The sequence below is a fragment of the Rattus norvegicus genome, chromosome 7 (assembly GCF_036323735.1).
Source record: "Rattus norvegicus strain BN/NHsdMcwi chromosome 7, GRCr8, whole genome shotgun sequence".
Taxonomy (NCBI): domain Eukaryota; kingdom Metazoa; phylum Chordata; class Mammalia; order Rodentia; family Muridae; genus Rattus; species Rattus norvegicus.
This window is the reverse complement of record NC_086025.1, coordinates 110,333,873-110,361,527: the sequence shown is the minus strand read 5'-3', so window position 1 is coordinate 110,361,527 and position 27,655 is coordinate 110,333,873. Positions and strand designations below refer to the sequence as shown.

At 48.5% G+C, this 27,655-nt stretch overlaps 1 protein-coding gene across 11 annotated transcripts in view; it reads left to right on the top strand.

Moving 5' to 3' along the window:
• Arhgap39 (Rho GTPase activating protein 39) overlaps positions 1 to 27,655 on the top strand; it is a 92,583-nt gene that overhangs the window by 57,973 nt on the left and 6,955 nt on the right. For 10 of the 11 annotated variants that reach the window (XR_005486709.2, XR_005486708.2, XM_006241867.5 and 7 more), the window contains exons 3-6: positions 5,918 to 6,337; positions 14,546 to 14,629; positions 20,274 to 21,627; positions 22,471 to 23,032. Coding sequence is in view for 9 of the 11 variants with exons in the window: in XM_006241867.5 (XP_006241929.1) it covers positions 5,918 to 6,337; positions 14,546 to 14,629; positions 20,274 to 21,627; positions 22,471 to 23,032 (2,420 nt within the window). In the remaining 2 variants the exon portion in view is untranslated. The remainder of the gene's footprint in view (positions 1 to 5,917; positions 6,338 to 14,545; positions 14,630 to 20,273; positions 21,628 to 22,470; positions 23,033 to 27,655) is intronic. The other variant, XM_006241866.5, reaches the window with a different exon arrangement.

Genomic DNA, 27,655 nt, shown 5'->3' with positions numbered 1-27,655 from the left:
AGGACTTTGACATACTGAGTTTCCAGGACCATCTGATGGTGGCTACCCCATAGCATGTTGGTACCTTTCAGTTTTGGGTTTACATTTTACTGCATTCCACTGTTCCTGGCCATGACAAGTACCTTTTACCTGGAGGCTTCAGTGCTGGAAGTTTGTGGTGCTTTTTTTTTTTTTTTTTTTTTTTTGGTTCTTTTTTTTTTTTTTTTTTTTTCGGAGCTGGGGATCGAACCCAGGGCCTTGCGCTTCCTAGGTAAGCGCTCTACCACTGAGCTAAATCCCCAGCCCTTTTGTGGTGCTTTTTAATCTTCTAGAAAGTTCAGGCCATGTTTTAAATATATTTATATCTGCTTGTTCCCCTCTTCTTCTAGATGCCGTGACTGGTACATTAGTCCCTGACCACACACCACCCCACTCACTACTGCACCATGTCTTCTCACTAGTTTGCTCTGAGTCCATTCTCTCTTTTTTATGAATTTGCACTTTGTTCCAGCTTCACTTCTGTTACAGAGAAAAATACCCTGACAGAAAGCAACTTAGGCCCAGAGTGGTAGCCCAGGCCTTTGACCCCAGAGGCGGGTGTTTGTAGTGAGGTCAGGCAGGAGCTGGAAAGACCTAGTCCTATTCCATCCATAGTCCAGGCGAAGGAGACGGCTGCACGAATGCTCACTTGCTCTGCTTGTCTTAGCTACACACCTCTCCTCTGCCTCTGCCCAGGAAACGTGCTTTCACCCACACTGAGCTAGATTTTAACTTCATTAACACAATCTCCCACCCCAGACATGCCTGCCCGCAGGCCAACCCAGACAACTCATTCTTGAGACTCTTCCCTGGTGACTGGATTGTGTCCAGTTAACAATTAGAATAAAACTGTCATCCTATCTTTAATCCCAAGCAGAGGGAGAGGCAAGGCCAACCAGAGCCACACAGGGAGACTCTATCTCAAAGTCCAGCCTCAACTACCCTCCAGAGAACAACAAGAAACCCTCAAACTTAAATCCATATAGCACATTCACCCCAGTGATTGATTGGTTGATCATGGCATCATACTACCCCATCTGGCCTTAAACTTTGGACTAAGCACCCGGCTAAGCCACAGGTGTGTGACACTGCTTTCAGATCCTGTAACAACACACTTTTAAGAGTCCTAAGTCTCTTCTGAGGACCAAGGCAAACCCCTAACTGTAGCCCCCATGGAAAAGCAAAAGCAAAAAGCAGATCTTATACGTCCAACATACAATGGAGGGAGGAAATTACCATTACCATTACAAAGGTAGGAGGGAAGGGGCCACAGTGAGGAACTCTGGACCAAAGCAAGACTGAAACCCAGCAGGGTAAACTGCAGATGTTGTCATTCTGTGTGTGATGTCAAAGGGCTTGATGCCCTGCCCTTCCAGAAGTGAGTTGACTGTGGCTCACTTCCTTCCCTGAGCTGCTTACACTCGCTGCCTTTGGCAATCTTGATGTCTCCAGCTCAGTCCAGCCTTTGCGTTCACAGCTTCACACAGTGGCCTCTCAGGGCTTCCATGCAAGAACTCCATACTACACATCTGACCTCAGTGGCTCTCCTTAACCTTGGAGAAAGATTCAACAACTACTTTGTCATTACTCTAAAAGGAAACACTGCCCTGCCCAAGCTCTGCCCATCTCCTCTGAGTGCCTGGGCCACTACATCTCCATAAGCTTTGATTTGCTGTTGCTTTTTAGGACCAGAAAATTCTGCAGGCCTTTCCTGTAAGTTGCAGGGGTATGAGGACACCACCCCTCACACCATTTCACATCATGCCTGTCTCTCCTGGTGCTAATTTTCTCCTTCATCTGCATGTTTTGTTTTTGTCTGTCTGTCTGTTTTTTGTCCTGGTTGTTCATTCATTGTAGACCTGAATAAGATTGATCACTAATAACCATGTGGCAGAGTTGATTAAGCTGTCTTGCAAGCTCCTCAGTCAAGGGAATTGGTGCACCACTTTTCAACTTAACTTAAGACAATTTTTTAGAACAAGTACAGAAGGCAGCTACATTCTTTGCCAGATACCACAAGAATAGTCTCTCCCCCAGTTGCTGATATTTTCCCCTCTGAAATTCTTGAGCTGGGTTTCAGTGGTCCACAGTGCTCTCATCACTACTCTCTCCAAGCTCCTACTAGATGGCCTGTTAAGCCACCCCACCACCCCAACCAGTTTCCTAGTCTAGAGGCTTCCACAGTCCCCCCATAACAGCATGGCCAGGCCTGTCACAACAAAGCCCACTGCTATCTCAGTTACTCTTTAATTGCTGTGAAGCGAGCTCATGGCCAAAGCAACTACAGAAGAAAGGCTTTATTGGGAGTTTGCAGTTCCAGAGGGTGAGTCTATGACCATCATGGAAAGGAATATGGTGGCAGGCTGGCAGGCATGGAGCTGAAACAGTAGCTGAGAGCTAACGTATACCCTGACCCACAAGCATGAAGGAGCTATGGGGAGGACACACTAACTGGAAATTTTGTGGGCTTTTGAGATCTCAAAGTTCACCCACAACATAAAGTCTACACTCTGAATCTTTCCCAAATCGATCCACTAACCGGGGACCCATCATTCAAACATGAGCCCCTGGGGACCATTCTCATTCAAACCATCACAATGTATGTGGCTAAGAACATGAGAGCTCTGCATTATATCTCAAGTATAGAGCTTCTGTGGGAAAAGAGAGGGAGTCAGGCCAGTGTGCTGACCCAGTACACAAAGAAAGAGGCTTCACAAGTGAACTGCAGAAGCAGATCCAGAGATGCCAGCATTGGAAAGCTAGTGTACAGTACTTCAGTTGAAGGGAATGGGAGCTGGAGGATAAGGCCTCAGAGAGCACTGGGAGAGAGCTGAACAGGCATCAGCAGTCGGACATAGCCAAAGAAGAGTGTGCTGAGAGCCTGCAGTACACAGGCCTTAGACCTGGATCGATGATACCTCTTGGACAGATGTCAGCGCCATAGAGATGTCTTTGTTCTCACACCAGTCGGTAGTATTAATTCAGATTTTGCAAAGATAGGAGCAGAGTTTGTATGGAAGTTGGCAGGCCATGAGGAATTAAAAATAGGTTAAGAATAGCCCAGAGTGGGGTTGGGGATTTAGCTCAGTGGTAGAGCGCTTGCCTAGGAAGCGCAAGGCCCTGGGTTCGGTCCCCAGCTCCGGAAAAAAAGAACCCAAAAAAAAAAAAAAAAAAAGAATAGCCCAGAGCTAGGGTTAGCAGGTAAAGGTGCCTGCTGCCCAGCCTTTGGGGACCCACAGTAGGATGGAGTCAGCTCCTACAGGTTGTCCTCTCCCTTCCAGACACACACCCAAATAAGCATCTCTATACGCAGACACCAAGTAAACAGGAGTGCAGTTTTATAAGTTTTAAAAAGAATTAGCTAAGAGCTGGGTGCAGTGGCATTCAGCTGTAATGCCAGGTGCTCGGGAGGTCGGAGCAGCAGGACTATGACTTTAAGGCTAGCTCAGACTGCAGAGTAAATCTCTTTTTGAAAGGAAGTGGGAAAAGCTGAGGGGTAGATAGCTCAGGGGCAGAAGAAATACCTGCTTACTACATGCAAAGCGGGGGGGGGGGGGGTCTTCTCTCACTGAGAAAGTTTAAAAAAAAAAAAAAGGGGGCAAGGAAGAGCAGTAACCAAAGCAGGAATGGAGGAGAGAGTGCCAGGGAGTTTGAAAACAGTTTTTTACAAGATTGTTCATTTTCTTAAGCTCCCTGACAGGGGCACATGCTGAGGCAGAGGCAAGATCGGAAGGGTCTCACACAGAAATGCTCACTTGTAAAGCTGTTCTTGTCTGTCATGGACGCAATGATACTGTTTAGCAAGATGAAATGTCACAAGCAAACAAAATCAGTCCAGGCTGATCCAAGACCTCAGTATAAATGGGAACATTATAAAGGTTTGGGAAGTCAATTTATAAGAAAATATGCTTGACCTACAAGGAGAACAGAAACCAGAAAGAAATAGAGAAGCCATGAGGGAAGGATTTATAAATCCAACTCACTAAGATTAAAACTTGTTTTCTTTACAAAACAAAAGAGAATAAACAGACAAGTTACAGAGTCAGTCCTGGTGAGCCGCCATTGACAGGTGTCTGTGAGAACAAGTGTCTGAAGTAGCTCATGTGGGTCAGCAAGGGAAACAACACTGTGCATCCTGTGGGCTGTTCAGAAACTTGAGGAAAGTTTGACATTAGTAATCACACACAAAAAAAGAAGAAAACCACAGATGTGGAAGTATTGGTTCCAATTTAGTTTATTTTCACATGTTTGAAATTTTTTTATTATAAAGTCTGAAAAAAAAGATCAGATCATTTTAAAAATAAGAGGGAGACCGAAGGAAAGGGCTTGGTCTAGCTCTGCTGGGAAGTGAGGGCATGAGTTCAAATCCTCTCCACTCATATAAAAGCTGCACTCAGCACTGTGTTCCTCTAACCCAGCACTGTGCACAGGGAGACAAGTGGACTCCCCACGCTCACTGGACAGTCTAGCCAAAACAGCTCAGTCCAGGTTTGCTGAGAGACCCTACCTCAGGTAAGCTGAAGACGTGACTGAGGACAGCCTCGCGGTGCAGACACAATCCAATCTTCACGTACGTGCGCAGACACAGACAGACAGACAGACAGACAGACAACTGGAGAGGGCAGAGGGAAAACCGTAGTAGTCCTACTATTCCTATACAACCTCTTTCCTTTATTTTTAATTTGTTTATGTGTATGTGTGTTTTGCCTGCATGTGTGTATGAACACCACAGAGGTCAGAGTCAGACGTCAGGTCCCCTGGAACTGGAGTGACAAACAGTTGTGAGCTGCCATGTGGGTGCTGGGACCAAAGCTGGGTCCTCTGCAAGAGCAACAAGTGCGTTAACTACTGAGCCATCTCTCCACCCACCTCTTAACTTTTTGCTTTCCTGTCTGATGATTTCCCACAGAACTGTATAGGTACAAACAGTTATGTGTCATTCCAAACAAGGCTGTACAGTTTCTTTATCTATTATGACTGTGGCAGGCCTTCCCTGACACTCACTTTGTATTTATATTAAACATCTACAGAGCCAGGTGCCACGGTTCATGCCTGTAATCTTACCATTTGAGAAGCTTAGGCAGGAGGATCACTAAAAGTTTTTAGGTCATCCTGGCTATAGAATCAGACCTATATTAAAGAGGGTAGGGGGACTTGCCCAGAACACCACCGTGCCCTAATTTGGGGGAGTGGGGACAGAAGAGATGGTTCAGTGGTTAAGAATGAGTAATGCTCATCTGGAGTTTGGTTCCCAGAACTCATAGTACTGGCTTAAACAACAGCTATAACTGCAGCTCTAGATGAGACTTCTGCCCCCTTCTGGCCAGAGCATTGTACACATACACACATACTCATGCATAAATAGAAATAAACCATAAATTATCAAAAACTTGGAAGCAATCTTTTTTTTTCTTTTTTCTTTTTTTTTTTTTTTTTTTTTTTGGAGCTGGGGACTGAACCCAGGGCCTTGCACTTTCTAGGCAAGCGCTCTACCGCTGAGCTAAATCCCCAACCCCGGAAGCAATCTTTAAACATGCATCCTGACATCAAACATACTTGTATTCGAGAATATGGCCTTGTATGAATGATTCACCTCTTTATAAACAAAAAGGATTGCAGGGCTGCGGGCTGAGGACCAGGCAGGGGCAGTAGTTTGTAGCCCTGCTGCCCTGAGGTTTCCTAGGCAATAACATCAGATACAGGAGCACTCAGCAGCTAGTGGAAGCCCCTGTACAGTAACGTGAGAGCCAAGCTCTTGGTTGATGCTTTTTTTTTTTTTTTTTTTGGTTCTTTTTTTCGGAGCTGGGGACCGAACCCAGGGCCTTGCGCTTCCTAGGTAAGCGCTCTACCACTGAGCTAAATCCTCAGCCCCTTGGTTGATGCTTTTGTCCCTCTACAGGTTGGAGTGGGTGGAGATCATTGAGCCGCGCACGCGCGAACGTATGTATGCCAACCTGGTCACCGGGGAGTGCGTGTGGGACCCACCAGCGGGCGTGCGCATCAAGCGCACCAGTGAGGACCAGTGGTGGGAGCTCTTCGACCCCAATACATCACGCTTCTACTACTACAGTGCTGCTTCGCAGCGCACCGTGTGGCATCGCCCACAGAACTGCGACATCATTCCGCTGGCCAAACTGCAGACGCTGAAACAGAACACTGAGTCTCCGCGTGCCTCTGCAGACAGCAGCCCAGGGAGGGGCAGTCGAGATGGTAGCACGGGCTCCTCGCTGGAACCCGAGCCTGAAGAAAGGGCACAGGAGCTGCCAGTTCGTGGTGGGCGGGCGACAACCTTGGTCACTTCGAAGGAGGAGACTAGCAGGTGAGGAGGCCGGCGGGTTGGGGGAGGGGTACTTACTTAGAGGAGGGTGGGGCTGGGGTGGCAGAGTATAGCACGCAGCTTTCAAGACTGTTAGTTGTCCAGTTGATAGGGTTCTTTGCTGGACCAGGGTTATCAGGCAGGCCAGCCACCTCCCCTTTACTGATAGTGTCATTAGTCACATTCGGAAGTGTACAAAGCCTTGAGGAAGGTAGGTGAGTAAAGCCAGGTGAGGTGTGTCACACCAGTGATCTTAGCACCCGGGAGCTGGAGGCACTGGAGAACCAGGAGTCTGAGGCCAGCCTATGTTTAAGTGAGACCCTGACTCAGAATACCAGGGGTGGGGGGGAGGGGAGAAAGGTGCTAAGGAGAAAAGCTAGACATCTGGGGCTCTGCTGTCCTTTTGCAGAGGGCGGCTGGTACACCTCAGTGGGCTATGTCTGCTCAGAGTTGTGTCTTTGGATAATTTGTAGAGAATGAGGACATGGCCTCTAGTTCCTCCAACATGAAGGATAGAGGACTATTCTCAGGGGCTGGGCTCATTTAAATCTAAGAAGAGGCACTGCCAGTGATACACTGAGTACAGGCAGTGCTGCCTTAGTCCAACCCTGCCCTTCTAGGAGCTCAGCCAGGCAGGGCAGACACAGTGACAGTGGTGTCGAGGGGACATAGCATGACCTGACAGGCAGTGGAGACATTAGAGACCAATCGGACCAGACCTTCTTCCACCAAGTATCTTTGCTGAGGATATAGCTGGTGTTTTCATAAGGGTCATTGTATGGGGAACTTCCCTCTCGTTCCTGTTTCCCAGGGAGCCTATCAGGAAAGCGTGTCGGACCGTGGTGGCCGACCTTCTATGAGATGGTAGTTTCTTCCTTCAGTCTATTAATGTGCTATATCTCACTGACTTCATCTTCTTGCACTGGAACGCCTTTGAGTGTGTGTTCTAATCATGCAGTGGTATCCATGGTGGTATCTATGTGTGTCTGACACATGACAAGGCTCCATTTGGGCTGGGCAAGTGGGTTTGTGAAAAATCCCAACCAAACCAACCGCCTACCGAAGACAGAAGGCCTTTTCTCCAGCAGAAATCCAGAAGAGATGATACTAGAGAGACCCAGAATTCAGACTGCCTAGAATTTAGGAACCAGTGACGTCTATGCCATTAAAAAGTGGAGGCTTGGCTGTGGTGGTACAAGACTAGCCCCAGCACTTGAGAAGCTGAAGCAAGAAGACCCCTTCCAGTTTAGGAGTTCAAGATCAGCCTAGTAAGAGCCTCTCCTCTAACAAACAAACAAACAAAGTTCTAGGAAGCAAACTTAGGCAAGGGTCTCTCTGCTGAGTCATCTCCCTGAGTCCATTCAGCTTTTCTTTTTGCTTTTCTTCCCCTTCTAACTTTTCAAGCAGATGGAGTCCACTTTGAATTACTTCTGTGCCCTCCTCTGCTGATTTCACCATCTGTGTTTGTTCTGGGCCAGGCCCAGCTGACTGGCTGCCCTCTTTGCAGGGTGCTTCACAAGTCGGAATATTGCTCTGGTGAGGATAGGCACACGATGAACCACCTGTCTGCTTAACAGAGCAGGAGGGCCATGTTCTGAGAGGGAGCCAAAGGCACCTTGTGGGCAGCAGGTTGCCAGTGTGGCTGCTCCAAGGAGCAGGAGCAGTGACACAGTTGGAAAACTGCCTGCCATGAAACTATAGGTCCGACCTTTGTATACCAGCTCCTCTTTTCATAAAAGCCAGCTGCAGGAGCAAAGCTTGGTGGGACACACTTAATCCCAGCACTCACGAAGCAGCCTGGTCTTCGTTGTGGGTTCCAGGTCAACCAAACCTATAGAGAGAACTTGCCTCAAAAAAACAAAACAAAAACTGGGCATGGCTGTACACACACCTTTAATTCCAACACTCTGGAGTCAGAGTCAAGAGGATCTCTGAGTTTGAGGCCAGCCTGGTCTACAGAGTGAGTTCCAGGAGAGCCAGAGTTACGCCGAAAAACCCTGTCTTGACAACAACAAGAAGCATGACCTCAGATGACAGCCCTAGTTTCCACATACATGCGCATAAACACACACACACACACACACACACACACACACACACACACACACACACACACAGTGGCAAAGAAAACCAGTGGCAAACATTCATATGTTGTGAACTGTAACAATATCTTTGCCTCTCCACACAGATGGGTGTTGCCAAGGAAATTCGAGTGTAGTTGGAGCTGAGCGTATTCTTGACATTAATTGTTAATTTGTTTGTTTGAGCCTGGATCTCACACTATAGCTCAGGCTAGGCTGGAACTCATTACATCTCCCAAGATGGCCTCAAACTAACGGCAGTCTTTCTGCCTCACCCCTCTATTGCTACATTTATAAGCATGAACCACCACGCCCAGCTGATACAGCCTTTTAGCATGCCTCCTGGTTAATGGCACCTGATGGTTATATAGGATCTTTTTAGTCACACAGTTAGATGGATTTTAAAACACATTTCCTTTGCATTTTGTCTGAAATGTTGCAGCTATACCTGCTACAGACATGCCGGAATGGTGTCATGCCTCTTCTTTCAATTTTTTTTTTAAGATTTATTTATTTATTTTATGTACAGCTTTCTGCCTGCATATGTGACTGCAGGCCAGAAGAGGCCACCAGATCTCATTACAGATGGTTGTGAGCCACCATGTGGTTGCTGGGAATTGAACTCATGACCTCTGAAGAGCAGTCAGTGCTCTTAACCGCTGAGCCATCTCTCCAGCCCTCTTCTTTTAATTCTGATAGCATGGGAAGTAAAGCAGCTGGATACTGTCTGTGATTGAGCCATCCGTCATCCCATCTGTCTTGGGACTGTAGGTTTCACTCCCTGAGAAACAGGAGCAATACAGGGTAGGTGGAGCACTTCCAACAGCAGCACTTCAAAGCCTGAGGGAGGAGCTTCACAAGTGTGATGCTAGCCTAAGGCTACATGACTGAACCTTTTTCTCATTCTGAAAATACCAAATGTTTCCTCTTAGTTTAAAGGAAAAAGCCATAATATAGTTTTTAGCTTATATCATGCTATGTGGTGGAGCAAATCAAGAATATTTAGCTCTTATTTCTGAACACCCCCTACCCCCAGTCTTAGTGGAATTACTTAAAGCTAGGTCCACAAGCGTGGGCAAGCCAGTTGATACTAGCATTTCCATAGTTCACGGCAGATCCTGCAGAGCCCTTCTACTGCACAGTAGAATCATGGGCTGGTATTTCTGCAGAAACTTACATTCCCCAAAGACTTCTTTCTAGTATACTTGATACTTTCTTAAGCCTTTAATACACACACATTCTTAGCATGTCTAGTTGCAACACATTTTGGCAATTTTTACTTCAGGCTATGCTTCATCAGTAGTGATTGGTTCATTTTTCTCCTCAGCGACTCTTGTGTTGAAGGCTTTGTCTCCACCTAGTGGTGGTGTTCCTGGTAATCAACCCACTCAGGAAGCCACCAATTAACTAGGGAGTGGAGGTCCCCGGTGTTTCCCTGCAGTGTCTTGTTCTCTCTCTCTCTCTCTCTCTCTCTCTCTCTCTCTCTCTCTCTCTCTCTCTCTCTCACACACACACACACACACACACACACACACACACACACACACACACACACACACACTGTTCCTCTACTGCCATGAGTTATAACAGCAATGTCACTGTCAGTGCCAGCACAGATGGGGACATGGGTTACTGTAGTTGTGCTCACCTATGTATTGTTTTCTAGCTTTTGCTCTACGTCATGGCTCTATCTTTGAAGGTCTTGACCAGTAGTTTCTGTTAATATTTGCCACTCATTCTTTCTGTCCTCTGACACACCGTCCAGAGCCACAGATAAAGCTTTCTCTGCAGTGCCGCCTACTTCAGGCACGTGTTCTCAGCTTTCAGATGTTGTCTAACCTTCGACGTGTGCTGACACACACCAGTGAGATGTGCTGAAGAGGAAGATCCTGGCTCCACGACACGGGAACATCTCTTGACTTTTACACATGGGGTTTCTCTTTAGTATATGTAATGTTGTCCTAATGTTCTATTGGCTGTGTACTAAATTCTTTTTTTTTTTTTTTAAATATTTATTTATTTATTTATTTATTTATTTATTTATTTATTATGTACATCCATACAGCTTTCTGTCTGCATGTGTGCCTGCAGGCCAGAAGATGACCCCAGATCTCATTATAGATGGTTGTGAGCCACCATGTGGTTGCTGGGAATTGAACTCAGGACCTTTGGAAGAGCAGTCAGTGCTCTTAACCGCTGAGCCAACTCTCCAGCCCCCTAAATTCTTGTATATTGTCTCAGACCATTTTCTGCTCCCATCGTACGTATTTTTAGCTGGGTGATTCACAGAGGTAACTGGCTTATTTTGGCTCATTATAAACCTCAGGCAGTCGAGCAGGGGAGAGACAGAGGAGCTGACCTACCCTACAATGTCTTGCTTGCAGCAGCTAACCCATCTCTTAGGAGCTCTCCACTCCCTCAGAAACTCCTCACTCCCTCACGAGCGAGGTTTCTCCAAGATCTTACCTCCTTTCCACGTCATTAGGTTGGAAGCAGTGTGGGTTGGTGTACACAAACCATGGCATGAGTAATTAGGTTGGCAATCAGACTTTCTGGTGAGTTTGAGAGCTTGTGTGTTTATGCAGTGGTGTCATTGAGTTCTGCCACTGTACTTTTAACATCTGCCCGTAGCTATTTTTACAGTTTTGTTTTTTGTTTGTTTGTTTGTTTTTGTTATTTTGTATTTTTATTTTGTGTGAGTCTAAGCAGATGTGCTTGCCTATCTGTGTGTGTGCTTGTGGAGGTCAGAGGTCTACTTCAGAGGTCTTTGTCTATTACTTTTCAGATTTTTTTTTGTTTTCTTTTTTTCGGAGCTGGGGACTGAACCCAGGGCCTTACACTTGCTAGGCAAGCGCTCTACCACTGAGCTAAATCCCTAACCACTCAGATTTTTTTAAAAAGGTTTATTTACTTCATGTATGTTAGTACACTGTAGGTGTTCAGACACACCAGAGGAGGGCATCAGATCCCATTACAGATGGTTGTGAGCCACCATGTGGGTGCTGGGAATTGAACTCAGGACCTCTGGAAGAGCAGCCAGTGCTCTTGACCACTGAGCCATCTCTCCAGCCTCCAGCATATTTTTTGAAGCAACATCTCCCACTACCTTGAAGTTTGCCGTTTGGCAGGATTTGCTGGTCCATCAGTTCCTAGGATCCCCCTGTCTCCACCTCCCAGCCTAGAGTTGCAGGTGCACAGTGTCACACTGGCTTTTTACATAGACGCTGGAGTCTGGGTTCAGATCCTTATGCTTGTGTGGTCAGCTCTTCACCCAGTAAGCTGCCCCCTTTCTCTCAGCCAACTTACTGTTCTGATCCAGCATGACCCTTATTCTGTTTATTTGTAAAGAGGGTCTTAATGCTTATCCCAGGCTGGCTTTGAACCCCAGCCTCCCCGTTGTTGAAGTTACAAGCATAAACTACTAAGCCCAGCTAAATGTGAGGCTTTCATGAGACTTGCTTGAGGCCGTGTGTGCATGAGGTAAGCTCCCACTGCTGAGCTACACTGTTAATTTACGCCCTAGACCCCCGCTTCATTTCTGCTCCTGCTGTTGCCATCGCTTGGTTGTTGTGGATGCACTTGGTTCCTAGATAGTCAGTTCACAGCAGAAAAGTCGCAGGTCGTCCTGTGCTTTGAGAAGTAAAGCCTAGCTATAAACCAGCTCCATATAACGAGTTTGGCAGCCTGGGCAGAGAGGTCTTGTTTCAGCGGCTTCAGTACTTGAACCAGGAGGACTTTGTGACGGGCAAAATGGTGGCGGGCCTTCCTGACTGATGATAACCTTTTCCATAGGTCTGCACTGAGCTCCGTGAGGAGGGTTTAAGGCTCAGATCTGAATATAAAGCAGTGGAAGGGAAGGTGTTCTGTTGTGGAAGGTAGTTAATCCTAAGGGAATTCACAGTTTGGAGAGAGGCCAGGCCATCATACAATCGGAGCACTACCCTGGTAGTCCAGGTCAGCATCTTATAGCCCACCCCGAGGAATCCATTGCTGTCCAGGAGCAATGCAGCTTATCCTGACGATGATTTATCCCTGTGGTCAGATGCTCACATACGCATCTTACGGTCAGAATGAGGAGAGTTAGAGTGGAGGGATTTGTTACATTGTCAGGATTGACACTATACACTGTGACAAGTCTCTAGCATTCAGAGGCTCTTCCAATAGTACCCTGCTGGTTCAGAGATCTGCTGTCTTGCCTAGAGCCAAGGAATCATATACAAAGAAATTTACGCCATGTCCCATTGACAGCCAGGCTGCAGTGTGACCTAAGGAATGAATGTGGTGTGTGCAAATGAAAGGCAGGTCTTAAGAGACGGGATTCTTGGGGTTGGGGATTTAGCTCAGTGGTAGAGTGCTTGCCTAGCAAATGCAAGGCCCTGGGTTCTGTCCCCAGCTCTGGAAAAAAAGAAAAAGGAAAGAGAGAGAGAGAGAGAGAGAGAGAGAGAGAGAGAGAGAGACGGGATTTTTTTTTTTTTCTTTTTTTTTCGGAGCTGGGGACCGAACCCAGGGCCTTGCGCTCGCTAGGCAAATGCTCTACCGCTGAGCTAAATCCCCAACCCCGAGAGACGGGATTCTTAATGGTCCTTCTATGACTTAGCTATTCTAAGTAAGTATAACTTAGAGGAGTGGGGGGGGGGGAGGACAAGGTTTCTCTGTGTAGTACTGAGTGTCTTGGAACTAGCCTGGGGGGCTGGAGGAACTAGAAGGGGGCTGGAGAGATGGCTCAGTGGTTAGGAGCACTGACTGCTTTTCCAGAGGTCTTGAGTTCAATTCCCAGCAACCACATGGTGGCTCACAACCATCTGTAATGGGATCGGATGCCCTCTTCTGTTGTCAGAGGACAGGGACAGCAACAGTGTACTCATATACATACAATAAATCTTTAAAAAGAAAGAAAGAAAATAAGAAAACCAGGCAGGCCTCAAACTCAGATCCACTTGCCTCTGCCTCCCGAGTACTAGGATTAAAGGCGTGCACTATCACAGCCTGGCTTGTTCTTGAACTTTTAAGTGAAGACTAGGCTACAAGTCTCCATTAATAGTACCAGTATCTTTTTGTTTTAGCTTTTCAAGACTGACATCTAGACTTGGTATAATGGTGTACACCTTGAATCCCAACACTTGGGAAGCAGAGACAAAAGGAGCTCAGTGAGTTTGAGGTCAGCTGGTCCACATGGTGAGGCCCTCTCTCAAAAACAATAAAGACTGACACCTAGGGCTGGGGATTTAGCTCAGGGGTAGAGCGCTTGCCTAGCACGCGCAAGGCCCTGGGTTCGGTCCCCAGCTCCGAAAAAAAAAAAAAAACAAAAAACCAAGACTGACACCTAATGATGACTTTTTCTTCTGGACACTTAGATTAGCCAGTGCCCCTCTACCTACATATCAGCAGCTGTTCTAAAACTGTATTTCACTCTGGCAGCAAGAGTGTACATTAGCATCTTGGCTCTCCCTGCCTTTTATTCCTGAGGATTATAAACACCCAGGGTTCAGTAGAGATAATCTTGATCAGATTAAATAAATCTCTTCTAGACTACTGAAGCTTCTCTATCACAACTAGGTGTTAGTTTGATCACCTGCCTTTTGGATAGCTGACAAGGATAATCACGTATTTAGAAATCCACTGGTATCTCTCAGATGTCTTTTTGTCTGCCCTCAGACCATTACAGTTCCCAGAAGAGTCTTTGCAGCATGTCTTTTCCCCTGGTTTTCTGCCATTTCTGGTTAAATCTCTCAGTACCCTCATCTCTAGACCCTTAAAATACTGGCTACCATTCTAGGTCAGGGCTGGTGTCCTGGCCTGCTCCGTGGCTTCTAGGCCTTTCTGGTTATTCTTACAGTAGAAGAAAGACAGAAGAATTCTTGCTTAGACCATAGAAAGGAACACGGGCGTGGTGGTGCATACTTGCTATCCTAGCATTCAGAAGGCAGAGGCAGATGGATCTCTGAGGGTGCTGGGCCAGCCAGAACTGCATAGTGAGATTCTATTTATAAACTAAGAAAGGAAAAGCAGGAATAAAGGAACATAACGTGCAGCTCGGCAGTCCTGTGTGCTGCGCTGCTGTGTGCTGCGCTGCTGTGTGCTCGCAGTGCTGCACCTAGACTCAAGCCTTTTTCTTTCTGCTGTGTTTCAGTTGTTCACCACCAGGTGTACTCCTGGAGAAGGACTATGAGGTGTACCGGGATTACAGTGCTGACGGCCAGCTCCTTCACTACAGGTAGAACTGCCTGATGTTAGACACACGGATCTGCTGGTCTGAGAGTTCCTGGGTGGGCTGGAGCAGAGTGTGTAGTTGAGCAAGAAGCACCAGGAGCACCAGAACACCAGGAGAGGTTGTAAAGACTACCAGCACCTTGGGTGTGAGCACAGATGCTCAGCATTGCCCTAGCTTGACTGGAATTCCATTCTAGAAAGGTCGCATGGCTCCTGTCAGCTTCTGGAGGAAGGATGAGGTCTAAGAAATCCTTGATGAGTGTTCACTGGGCGATACTGACCCCGTACTTTAGAGCACTTACCAGGCCCAGTCAGGAGGTCGGGGTGCTCATAGGGAAGGAAGCAGGTTCCCTAACAAAATGGTAGCAGTCACCTATGATCTTTCTTGGTGGCTGGTTTGCTCTGGCAAATGTAGGGCCTAAGGCAGAGTATTTTGCCTGAGGATGGCAAGGGTCCTAAACACAGACCGCCCAGGAACAGCAGCACTGGTCCTAGGGAAGAAACTGAAAGACATGAGAGGCCTGGAGATTTTGCTCAGCCAATTGGGTTTATTTCCTAAATGGAGACAGGTGTGGAAGGAAGTTGGTTCTACCTTGGTCCTAAGTAATGGTGTAGCTGCAGGCGGGTTCCAGGCCTCCTTGAGATTCATTTTCTCATCAGCAGTGTGGGTCTGGTAGAGACTTACCTGCATGGTGACAGATCAGACCGCAGCTCTGACCACAAGGCTTGGGATTTCCCATGACCCTTAAAACACTGTCATAGGCTGAGGAGGTGCACTCAGTACATAGGGCAGATGTCCCCGTCTAGCCTTCCGCTGGCAAGCACTGTTGTAACCCTGCCAGTCCTGGGGGAGGCTATTACCCTTAAAATCAGGGGCCTGGCTCATTAGTAACATGCCTATCACTGTTGGCATATAGATGCCTGTAGTGCTTTCAGGGAGCAGGTACCGTACAGCCACAAGTCCCGGTACGCTAAAGAGGCTCTCCAGGCTTTTCTGGATATCATCAGTAGAGGAGAAGTGAGCCCACTCAGGGGTCCTTCCACCCTTTAGTCCCCATGTTACAGTTCAGCCCTGTGAGATACACCTGCCACACTAGCTGACTCACAATAGCCTCTGCAGAGACCTAAAGGCCTTCCTTGAAGTCTCCTAGGTCTCTAACCTTGTAGTACTTTCCCCATGGCTGCCATCCATGGAGCATCTTTGACTCTCTGTTAGTCAGTCCTTTTTACCTGCTAGCAGTGATGCCACTGGCATTCCTTTTAGAATCTCATATGGTCTCCAATGGACCGACTAGCACAGAGCAAACGGCTGAATTTCTAAACCAGGAGGACCCTCTGGGCTCTGTTGCATTCCAGTGGCCTGCCCAGGGCACTACTTGCCTGACACAACCTAGAAGGTATCCTGGCCCTCCACAGGGGAGAAGGTCTGATCTCAGTTAGTTACCTGCTGGAGGCTGCTCCAGGTGAGGCACCCCAGGCTCCCCTCCTGCCCCTTGTTGTTTTCCATTGTGCAGACCAAAGGAATGATTTCACCCAAATCCACCTTGGTGAACGTGCGAGTTTACCGCTCTTACTTGTGGAGTGTAAGGCTCCCGGAACATCTGCATCCTGCAGAGTCCTAGCACGCATGGAGGATGACCTCAGAGAAGCTGCATCGTTGACCCCAACATACACATCCTACACATTCTTACATCTCCCAAGAGCCCGTGCACTAGGAGGGGCAAACAAAAGAGAGCAATGAGATGGATAGGCTGGAATTCCAGGTCAGAGTCCTGTGAACCTCTTACCTTCCAGTGGGGGTATGAACAGTCTGGTTCCCGGCGTGACACCCCGTCTCCAACAAAAGGCACCCCATCCCCTGTATCTGCCTACCACTGTGTTCTCCTTATCTCACCGCCGTGTCCAGCCATGTCACTCTGCTCAGGTAGTAATGGGATAACCATAGCATCAGCAGGGATAGCCGTGCTGCAGTCCCTGTGTCAGCCCCATCATGAGACCTTGGCACAGATACCAGTGACGTCAGGAGAAGAGCTGGGTCGCAAGAGGAGACTGGTGCTTGCAAGAGCCGAGCCAGAGGCCTGCTTCAGTTGAGAGTCCTTGGACAACCACCACTTCTTTTTTTTTTTTTTTTTTTCGGAGCTGGGGACGGAACCCAGGGCCTTGCGCTTGCTAGGCAAGCGCTCCACCACTGAGCTAAATCCCCAATCACCACTTCTTAAGAAGGTTGGAAAAGGAGTCAGACCTCACCCTGAGATGCTGCATGCGCGTTCTCTGAGCAGATGTCTCCCTCAGCTGACCATCACAAGCTGTCTCCACATCTCCATAGCACAGATCAGCCTATTAGCTGGAATGACAAGAGATCACAGAGTACTTGGGAAACAAATAATAAAGATCAGAGCTGACCAACCCCAAGGCAGTGAGGCTGCCCACAGCTCAGGAGAAAGCAAACACTATTTTCTGAATCAGGTAGTGAAGGCAGCTACAGTTATTAGTGCCCTGTGTGTAGCAGTGTCCTGCTACATAGCACCTCAGTCTTGTGAGCTTGTCTTTCTGATCCTCATCCTGGGACCAGCTTTGGGTTTCTTGTGAAGAGGAGGAAGTCACAGAGAGAAGGGAACATGGAGAGAGAACAGCACATCTGAAAAAGATCTAGAAGGGAAGTTTAGCAGAATATAGGGGCAGTGTGAAGGAGTGGCATCCTGAAGGCCAGTACCCAGGGACTCTGGAAAGAGAGCTCAGGAGGTTCAGCCTTTCAATAGGAAAACTATACATGCAGGGCTGGCATCGAGCAGCTGGAACACTGGCGTCTGCACAGGAGCCTGCCAGGAGCAGGCTGCTTCTCCTGAGCCCTGGAGGCAGAGCCCCACCCAGCAAGAAAGCCTAGATGCTCCCAGAGGCCTGAGCCAAGACAGCAGTGGCCCCCTGGTGTCAGCCTACACTGGGAAAAAGAAGGCCTAGACAGTGCTATTGTTTTTAGACCAGTGTTTTCTTCATAATTACAAATTTTGGTGCCAGGTTTTGCCCTAAAATCACAGCACGGGGTCTAGGAGGCAACTGGCTGCTGTGCTTGTATCTACTCCCTACCCATCTCGGCCACACACTGCCGTGTCCACTCAGGTGATCCCAAAGAAACACTTCCTGCTGAGGTTTTTTTGGTTTTGGGTTTTTAGGTTTTTTGTTTTTGTTCTTGTTTTTGTATGAGACTCGCAATTTTTCCTCTGAAATTGATCCTGGAGTCCCTAAGGAGAATGAGGCATCTAAGCCTGGCTGACTGCTCATCTGCCTTCTGTTACTGTCAGAGGCCACAGCCTGACAGGGCTTCCGGCTTTCACATCAAACACCTTGGTTTCATGTTGTTTGGGTCCTTCAGGCCAGGGACCTGCACTCAACAGAGTTAATGCTGGACCTAGGCAGGAGGGAAGGCCACAGCTCATCTGTGCCACAGATGTAGAGATTGCAGGTGGAGACTGAATGCCGTGTGGGAAGAAAGCCTGAGCAGGGCCTATGCACAGCAGAGGTATTGAGGAAGAATGTGAAAATATATACATTATACAAACAAGCCTTATGCCCACAACAGCTATCAACATTCATGGAGGCCCACGCCCTGCTGTGTCTGTTCCAGGGGAAAGACCATGTCAGCCCATCCCTTCCATGTCCAAGCCAGACTCAGCATCTCAGCATGTAGGAGGTAGAAGTAGGATGGGCAGGCACTCAGTGTCATCTCAGCTACAGAGCGAGTGTGAGTCCAGCCTGGGCTAATGAGATCCTGTCTGGGTCGGTTGTGTCAGAAAAGAAAACAGTAAGGGAAGACCCAAAAGGCCACCTCATGTATAAGTTTCCTTACCCACATCAGGCCGTCAGTGCAATGTTCACACAGTACACTTCCGCACTGAAGGTTGAACATTTACCATGAATGTAATCCTCACTACTAAACTGCCACAGGAAGAAGTTAACTTATGCTGGACATCAAGGAATAAAACACTCCAAGATATGCCTAAAAAACTAAGGAAAGTTAGGCATAGGAGCACACACCTTTAATCCCAGCTACGTAAATACATAAATAAATACCAGAGATTTAAGCCAGTGAACCATTAGGGGCTGAAGAAATAACTCGCTGGTTAAGAACACTTGCTCTTTTTCCAGAGAACATGGTTCAATTCCCAGCACCAACATCTCACAGGCTCACAACTGTCTGAAACTCCATGTCCAGGGGGGTTCTGGCTTCATCAGGCTTAGATGCATGTGTACACAAGCATACATGCGGGCAAAATGCTACAAACATGAGAAAGGTTTAAAGTTTCAGGCATAGAAATGTGTCTGATGTTATAGATCGCACTTGTTGTATTTGTTCCTGCTGGGAGTCTCATACAGGGATATATGCTTGCCAGGTGAGTGCTTTTCACTGGGCTACATCAGGCCTACTGCATTTTTCTTTACTTCTGACGACAGAGTCACTAAGTAGACCTGGCCTGAAACTCCCCATGTAGAACAGGCAAACTTCCCAGTACTAGGATTAAAGGGGTGCGTGCTTGCTCCCACACCTAGCCTAATTGTGGTTTAATTCATCCAGCATTCAGCATTCTGTTATAGTGGCCATGAATAAAAAGACCTCATGGTTTGTTTGTCTCTATGCGAGTGCTTTACCTATACCATGACTAAGAAGGGCCTGTAACTCCAGTTCTGGGCGGTCTGTCCCATCTTCTGACCCCCACAGGTACTGCATGTACACGATGTCCAGATAAACATGCAAACAGAATATTCATGCACACTAAAAAGATGAAGGTGAGTGTAGCAGCACAGTCCTCTAATCTCAGCACATAAGGCAGAGGTGGGAAGATCTCAACTTTAAAGCCAGACATAGCCACACAGCCTTTCTAAAATAAAAAATATAAGCAAAATGCATGTTAAGTGGAGAGCTAACAAACAGAAGACTGATGAGAGGACAGTCAGAAGGATGGAGAGCTGAGAAGTAGAGACCATCTCAGGAAACTGTATGGTGCACAACAGGTCGTAATTGGATTCCCCAGTGAGAAGTAAACCTATTTAAAATCTTAATAGCTAGTTTTCTAAAAACCATGGAAGGTTAACCAGCCAATGCAGAGGTGCTGGAAATCCTAGTCACGGGGTCCTCTGAAGAAGAGGGCAGTCTGGGGAGAACTGAGTAGACCGTCTCCCATGGAACACTGCTCTAGGTTGAGCGTCTTCCTTCGTTAAGCATCGCCATGCAATGCAGTATCTCTGACCTCAGGCCTATGGAACAGGACATATGTGAGCATGTGTCTGGTGTCCCTGGGGCCAGCGCCACCCACTGTGTCAGTAAGCAAAAGTCAATTTAGAAGATAGCAGACATCCAGCATGACCTCACTGAGGCAGAATGACATTTGTGAGTGTCCTTGACCTGATAAGGGTAGAAGTAGGGAGCGGAGGGAGTCTTCTGTTACAGCTAGGACCTGGGGTGCTCGTATGGTATGGCGCTTGGCTCCTCAGCTCTCTGCCTGGTGCCAGAGCGAGTGAGAAACATGAGAAATGGAAGAACTCCAGGAAGAGCACAAGATCCTTCAGAAAGGACCTCACCATGAGGAAGATGCCGGATGGTGGTGGGCCTAGGCTTAACTCTGCCAATAACTGGGTGTCCACTCTCCACACAGGACATCCTCTCTGCGATGGAACTCTGGTAATAAGGAACGCATGCTCATCAAGGTTGCTGACCGCGAACCCAGCTTCCTCACTCCCCAGGGCAATGGCTATCCAGCAGACAACCAACCAGTGGGGCATCACCGCAGACCGTCTGGCAGCCAGCACTCACCTAACTTGCAGACCTTTGTCCCTGACAATGATGGCACTGTCTTCTTTCCAGAAAGGCGGCCCTCACCCTTCCTAAGGAGGGCTGAGCTCTCTGGAAACTGTTCACCATTGCTGATACAGCCCCGAAAGCCCTCCAGTGACTCACAGCCCTCCTCCCCACGCTACGGTTATGAACCCCCACTCTATGAGGAGCCTCCAGTGGAATACCAGGCCCCCATTTATGATGAACCTCCCATGGATGTACAGTTTGAACCCAACAGCCCCTACCAGACAGGCTCACCACAGCGGTCACCAGGCCGAAAGCCCCATCCATTCCTGCAAGCTACCAAACAGACCCCAACATCACCCTGCCAGCAGCTGATGCGCACCAAGCAAAAGTGCCCTGAGCGTTTTCTGAGCCTGGAATATAGTCCTGTGGGCAAAGAGTACGTGCGGCAGCTGGTGTATGTGGAGCAAGCAGGTTCCAGTCCCAAGCTTAGAGCTGGGCCCAGGCACAAGTATGCACCCAACCCAGGTGGTGGCACCTACTCTCTGCAGCCCAGCCCCTGCCTGCTAAGAGACCAGCGCCTGGGGGTCAGGTCAGGAGACTACAGCACCATGGAAGGGCCTGAGTCACGCTCAAGCCAACCACCCACACCACTGCCCCAAGCCCAGGAGGATGCCATGTCCTGGTCCAGTCAGCAGGATACCATGTCTTCCACAGGCTACTCCCCAGGCACTCGTAAGAGAAAGAACAGAAAGCCTTCTCTGTGCCAAGTCCCTAGCACCTCCTCCACTGACGGTGCTGGGGACCTGCTAGGAGACCAGCCTCTGACTGAAGAGCGCTCTCCATGCAGGTCCAGCCTTACCCCAGTAAAGGCTGAGACCGACCTAGTACGAGGCACACCTGAGCCCTTCCTGGCACAGGCCCGGCTGGCCTGGGAGGCGCAGCAAGCCCACTTTCACATGAAGCAGAGGGGCAGCTGGGACTCCCAGCAAGATGGCTCAGGGTATGAGAGTGACGGCGCTGTCCCACTGCCCATGCCTGGGCCTGTAGTGCGAGCATTCAGTGAGGATGAGGCGCTCGCACAGCAGGACAGCAAGCACTGGAAGCGGAGCACCTTTGAAAAGCTTGGTTTCCCTCAGATCCTGCTGGAAAAAAGCATCTCTGTGCAGACCAACCTGGCCTCACCGGAGCCTTACCTCCATCCCTCACAGGTGAGGGCACAGGGCAGGGAGGGTGGGATCTCTGGGCCCACCAGACACCAGGCAGAGTCTGAGGTCAGCACAGGCAGATGGGGCCTTGTTATATCAGGCATCCATGGCATGAGTGTGCCATTCAGTTTTTAGGACCCGAGTCTCAGACCCCATGTAGTTGTCAGTGAGGGGTCAACTGTAGGATGCCACAACAAGGCCTAAGTACATTTCCATGAGTCTCCTGGGTCCATCATCCATGCTGGTCTGCTGTACCTGCCCAGCAGCGCCAGAGTCAGGACACAGGTCTCCTGGTGGTGGTGCAGCAGCTCAGTCTCTACCCCTCCTGGGGAAGGCTTCGTGAATTCTGGGCAGCAGCCATCTTGGGTCTCCACATGGCTTCAGAAGCCGATAGGCTGTGCGGAAACAGTAATCAGGGTCAAAACTATCCTTAAGAAAACAGGGAGCTTTTGTTATATAGGAAGAGGAAGGGGCCTGCAGGTCAAACCCCAGGCAGGTGATAAAAAGCCAGGTCCTCCAGCCCTGGCCAGTACTAGGGTCACAGGGTCATACAGAGGTGGGAATGGTAACCATGCCTACGGGAGGCGGGATGCCAGCCTTCCTTATTGGTAACAAGATGAGGTGGAATCCCCATGTAAGATGTCCTGTACCTCCTCACCCACAGTCAGGTTTCCTGAGAGCAAAGACCAAAACTGTTACTCTGTCCTTATCTTCTTGGTCATGTCTGCTAGGCAGGCTGAGTCTCACCTGACTGGCTCACTCACTACTCTAGGGCTATAGCCCAACTGGGCCTTTTTGCCTGCTCAGCACAACCTCTGATGGCCCAGTCCCATTTGTCCTTCCCAGTCTGAGGACCTTGGAGCCTGCGCCCAGTTTGAGAACAGCCGGCAGAACCGCAGTGCAGTGCCCAGCTCCAGCTGTGTCTTCCCCACATTCACGCTTCGTAAGCCCTCCTCAGAGACGGACATCGAGAACTGGGCCTCCAAGCACTTCAACAAGCACACCCAGGGTCTCTTCCGGCGAAAGGTATCCATAGCCAACATGTTGGCCTGGAGCAGTGAGTCCATCAAGAAGCCCATGATTGTGACTAGTGACCGGCATGTGAAGAAGGAGGCCTGTGAGATCTTCAAGCTAATCCAGATGTACATGGGCGACAGGCGGGCCAAGGCAGACCCGCTGCACGTAGCCCTAGAGATAGCCACCAAAGGCTGGAGTGCACAGGGCCTACGGGATGAGCTGTATATTCAGCTATGCCGGCAAACCACAGAGAACTTCCGCCTAGAGAGCCTGGCCCGTGGCTGGGAGCTCATGGCCATCTGCCTGGCTTTCTTCCCACCAACCCCCAAGTTCCACTCCTACCTAGAGGGCTATATCTACCGGCACATGGACCCCGTTAACGACACCAAAGGTAAGGCCCAGCATGTGGGGCCCCAGCACCCCAGCTTTGCTGCTGCTGAGGTAAGGGCTGCAGATAGGGCTTCTGGCCAGTTCCAAGAAGATACACAGCCCCCTGGAAAATCCCACACCCTAGTTGTGAGCCTCAAAGCAGCTCAGGCTGTCTTCTATGTAGGCTCTGGGCCAGTGGCCTAAGCAAGGAAAAAGATGGTGACTGAGTGTGTCACTAAGCTCCAATCCACAGGCCTATCGCACATAATAAAGTCTTGTAAGTTCAGCCAGCTAGTGGGCATTTTAAGCTGAGCTGCCCTGTGAGGTTGGAAGGTAGGGCTTTCATAGATAACCTACTTGCCTATAACTGCCTAGGACCAAGAACAAGACCACCAGAGATAGGTCATAATTCTATTAGCTGGGCAGTTGGTCTGAGCCTAGGGCTGGCTAGAGTGGGCTCAGACAGGGCCTGGGTAACAGTGTACCATCTTCCGCATCAACAGTTCTAAGTACCCGAGGAGTACAGGCACAGGACTTATGTTTTCATGTACACACACATGCTCAAACATACAGATGCTTGCAAACTAGATTACACAATACTGTGTGTTGTTCCTTGGGAGGAGAAGAGTCTCTCTTGGGCTATTTCTCTAGAAACTGATCAGGGCCTCTGAGCCTTGTTGCCAACAGGTATGGGGAAAGCATTTTCATGATGTTGGCTCATTGCACACACACGAGGACAGGGCAGAAGCTGAACAGGCTTCTGGAGGTGTGCCAAGCATAGGAAACAGTCAGCCACTTGCGAGTGAGCTCTCAGAATCCATGTGACTTCTGCCCCAGGCGTGTGGTTTTCAGCATGGCAGATGCAGAACCTGGCACACATCTGTGTTCCCATACCTGCACTGAGAACAAAGTCACATCCAAGCAGCTTGGGATTACTAGAGGCTTGAGGGGGGTCTTTGAACCCCAAGTCTTGGTTCTCTTATGCCTTTCTACGAATAGGGGGTCCTGGAAGCTGTGCTTTGTTGATCTCATAGACAATGTCTTTGCTCTCCTCTAAAGAGCCTTCCAGTGTACTTGAACCACAGGGCATGACAATGGGTCTCCTCAGCAGTGTCCTTGGGTGACCTAGTAGGCAAATGAAGACTTGGGAGTGACTAGAGGCCTCAGGGTTATCTAGCCAGGAAGACTGTAGCTGGCCTGTTTCTTTAGGACCTCCTGTGATGCTGGCCTTCACAGTGTCTGTGTGTGTTATACCCATAGTATTCTGGCTTACACAGAAGTGGGAAAAGGATTTAGCTTCGGGGCATCGGCCTGACAGCACCCCAAAAGTCTTACCTCTGGACTCTGAATGGTAAGCAACCAACTAGTGGCTTGCATCCAGGCTGTGGGGCCTGGGCTGCTCTTGCTGTCAAAACCGTCTCTATCCTTGGCTGCCTCAAGTTTGCCTGTGTGCAGCTTTGCGTGGCCTTGAGCCAAAGAGACCTCTTCATACAAGCTGCTCACCTTCCTCAACAGGCATAAGCGCAGTGTTCAAGAACGTGGGTCCCAGCCAGGCCCAGCAGAACTCATCCATAATGCCAGCATTCGAGACAGCAGAGATAGGACCACAGACGTTTTGTTGAGTCAGGGTTTCTCTGTGCAGCCCTGGCTGTCCTGGAACTTATCATGTAGACCAGGCTGGCCTCGAACTCAGATCCACTTGCCTCTGCCTCCTGAGTGCTGGGACTAAAGGCTCACCACCCCCCAGTGCAGCATTTTTTTAAATGGCTCATCATAATTTTTGTTAAAATGTACAGGGTTTTTCATTGTTCGTTTGTTTGTTTGTTTGTTTGTTTGTTTGTTTGTTTGGAGCTGGGGACCGAACCCAGGGCCTTGTGCTTGCTAGGCAAGCACTCTACCACTGAGCTAAATCCCCAACCCCGTTCATTTATTTTTAAGTAACTGGCCCTTACTGTCACCCAGCATGGGCACAAAAGCTACAAAAAAGAATTGATAAAAACAGACTGCAGCAAGTTTGAGGCTTCCTGGTCTATATAGAGAGGTTCAGCCAGCCAGGGCTACATGTGACATCTTGTCCTAAAACCTCAGTTGTGTCAGGGAAGGTAGAGTAGGGCATGAGCCGTGCCTTACCCGCTCAAGAATGTGCAGCGCCTGCTTTGGAAGACTAGCTGGCCAGAGGCTGAAAACAGATACTGTGGCTGAGAGCGAGGGGCAGCATGGAGCATGGTTAGCAAGAAAGAACAGCATGGTAGAGGGCCCCCTCCACTGGCTTGTTGTAGATCTGAAATCAAAGTCTGGTCTGTATGAGGTAGATCTGTGATCACAGAGGTCCCAGAAACACACCCTCTCAGAGCAGGTCCGTTGTCCTCATAGGTAGAGGGTCTTTCAAACACAAAAGAGATTAACTCCAACCTCCACTTTGCACTGTATAAAAAATTAACTCAAAGTGGGTTATGAACCAACCAGGTATGGTGGCACAGCTCTTTATCACAGTACTCAGGAGGCAGGAGAAGATGGCTGTCTAGGCCAGCCTGGTCTACAGAGGGAATTCTTAGGTAGCCAAGACTACATACACAGACCCTATTTCAAGAATGTTTTTAAAAAAGATCATAAATGGGGTTGGGGAATTAGCTCAGTAGTAGAGCGCTTGCCTAGGAAGCGCAAGACCCTGGGTTCGGTCCCCAGCTCCGAAAAAAAGAACCAAAAAAAAAAAAAAAAAAAAAAGATCATAAATCAAAACATAAAACCCCAAACTATAAAGGTTATAGGAAAAAAATCTTTGTCTTCTTAGGTTAGGCAGTAACTTTTATATAATACCAGAAACACTGTCTGTTGCGAAGTTGAACTATCAAAATCAAATATCTAACTAAGTATTAAGAGGATGAGGAGCTGGGGTTGGGGATTTAGCTTAGTGGTAGAGCGCTTGCCTAGCAAGCGAAAGGCCCTGGGTTCGGTCCTCAGCTGGGGGGCGGGGGAAGCTGCTAAAAAAGAGGATGAGGACCTTAAGTGTAGCTCAGTGGTAGAGTGTAAATCTCTGGGCTTTGCCCCTAAAAGAGAAATGAAAAGCCAGTTATTCAAGTTGCAGACAAAGTCCAAAGCTGTGATCTGCATGGTGGTGCTAAATGTGCACTCATTGGTGTGAATTCGTTACTTTTTTTTCTGAGACAGGGTTTCTCTGTGTAGGCATGCTGACCTGGAACTTGCTCTGTAGACCAGGCTGGCCTGGAATTCATAGAGACCCACTTGCCTCTGCTTCTGCTGGATTTAAGAGTGTGCACCACCACTGCCTATTGAACTCTATTAATAGAGACACAAATTCATACCTACAAAAGTATTCATAGATACACATGTGTATACATGGATTAATGGACGTATATTTGCTTGTTCTGTCTACTGAGAGGCCCTCAGAAGCACGCACGCATGAATAAGGAAAAGCATACCTGACACCATTTATTTTGGTTTTTAATTATAACTTTCTGTTACAAGAGCCTATAGTCCTTTTGAGAAATAGCCGATTTTATCCTCATGTGGGGAATGTATTGACAAGATGTGTCAAAAGCGGCCAGGTTGCTGACATGTGTCCTCAGCACAGAGAGGGCTAGAGGTTGAAGGGTCTTGAGTTCGAGGTCAACCTGAACCTTACAGCAAGGGCTTAAAATTTCAAGACCTCAAAAATTTAGGGCTACAATTACAGCTCGGTGCAAAACACTTACCTGGTGTTCACAAGGCTGTGAGTTCAGTCCTCAGCACCCAAAATAAATAAAAGTATAGCCATGCCTGGAACTGTACTGTTACATCACCTACCCAGGGTGCTAAGGCAAGAGGAAAAGAGGAAAGGCTGCCCTAAGTACAAAGCGAGTTCAAAGCCAGCCGTATTAGTTTAAATAAGATCCTATCTCAAAAAGTAAAAGAGGGCTGGACCTGTCACTCAGTGTTAGACTGCCTGCCTCGCATGCACTGAAGCTCTGTGTTCAGTCACAAATCTTGTCATAGAGGCATGGGAGGGAGAGGCATGGGAGTGGTTCAGGAGTGTCAGCCAACTGAAAGCTTCTAGTGGTAAAACTTAAGGCAAAGTGTAAAATAAATACCCTTAGCATGTTTCTTCTGTGACTGACTTCCAAAGAGAGCACTGACGGGAGGTCAGGGAGAAGCTACTCTCACAGTGCAGAAATCTGATGGGTGTGACCTCGATCAGGTGACAAGTCACCGGCAGCACTTACTTTGTCACAGGTAGCAGTCCACACCAGACTGGAGTCTCCTGTCACCATCATTCACCTGTTCTGTTGGCTTTGTAGAAGGTGGGTCTGTGGACCAAACAAACAGCTCAGGAGCCCAGACCCAAACTTCCTCTTGGCCAGAGATGTGTGAACCAACTACAGTGTGTCTCCCTCTGACCAGTACAGTCCCTCTGCCTTCCCCCGACTTCAGGTCCTCTGGTCATATAGCACCAGAGATGTGTGAACCAACTACAGTGTATCTCCCTCTGACCAGTACAGTCCCTCTGCCTTCCCCCGACTTCAGGTCCTCTGGTCATATAGCACCAGAGATGTGTGAACCAACTACAGTGTATCTCTCTCTGACCAGTACAGTCCCTCTGCCTTCCCCCCACTTCAGGTCCTCGGGTCATATAGCACCAGAAACGTCC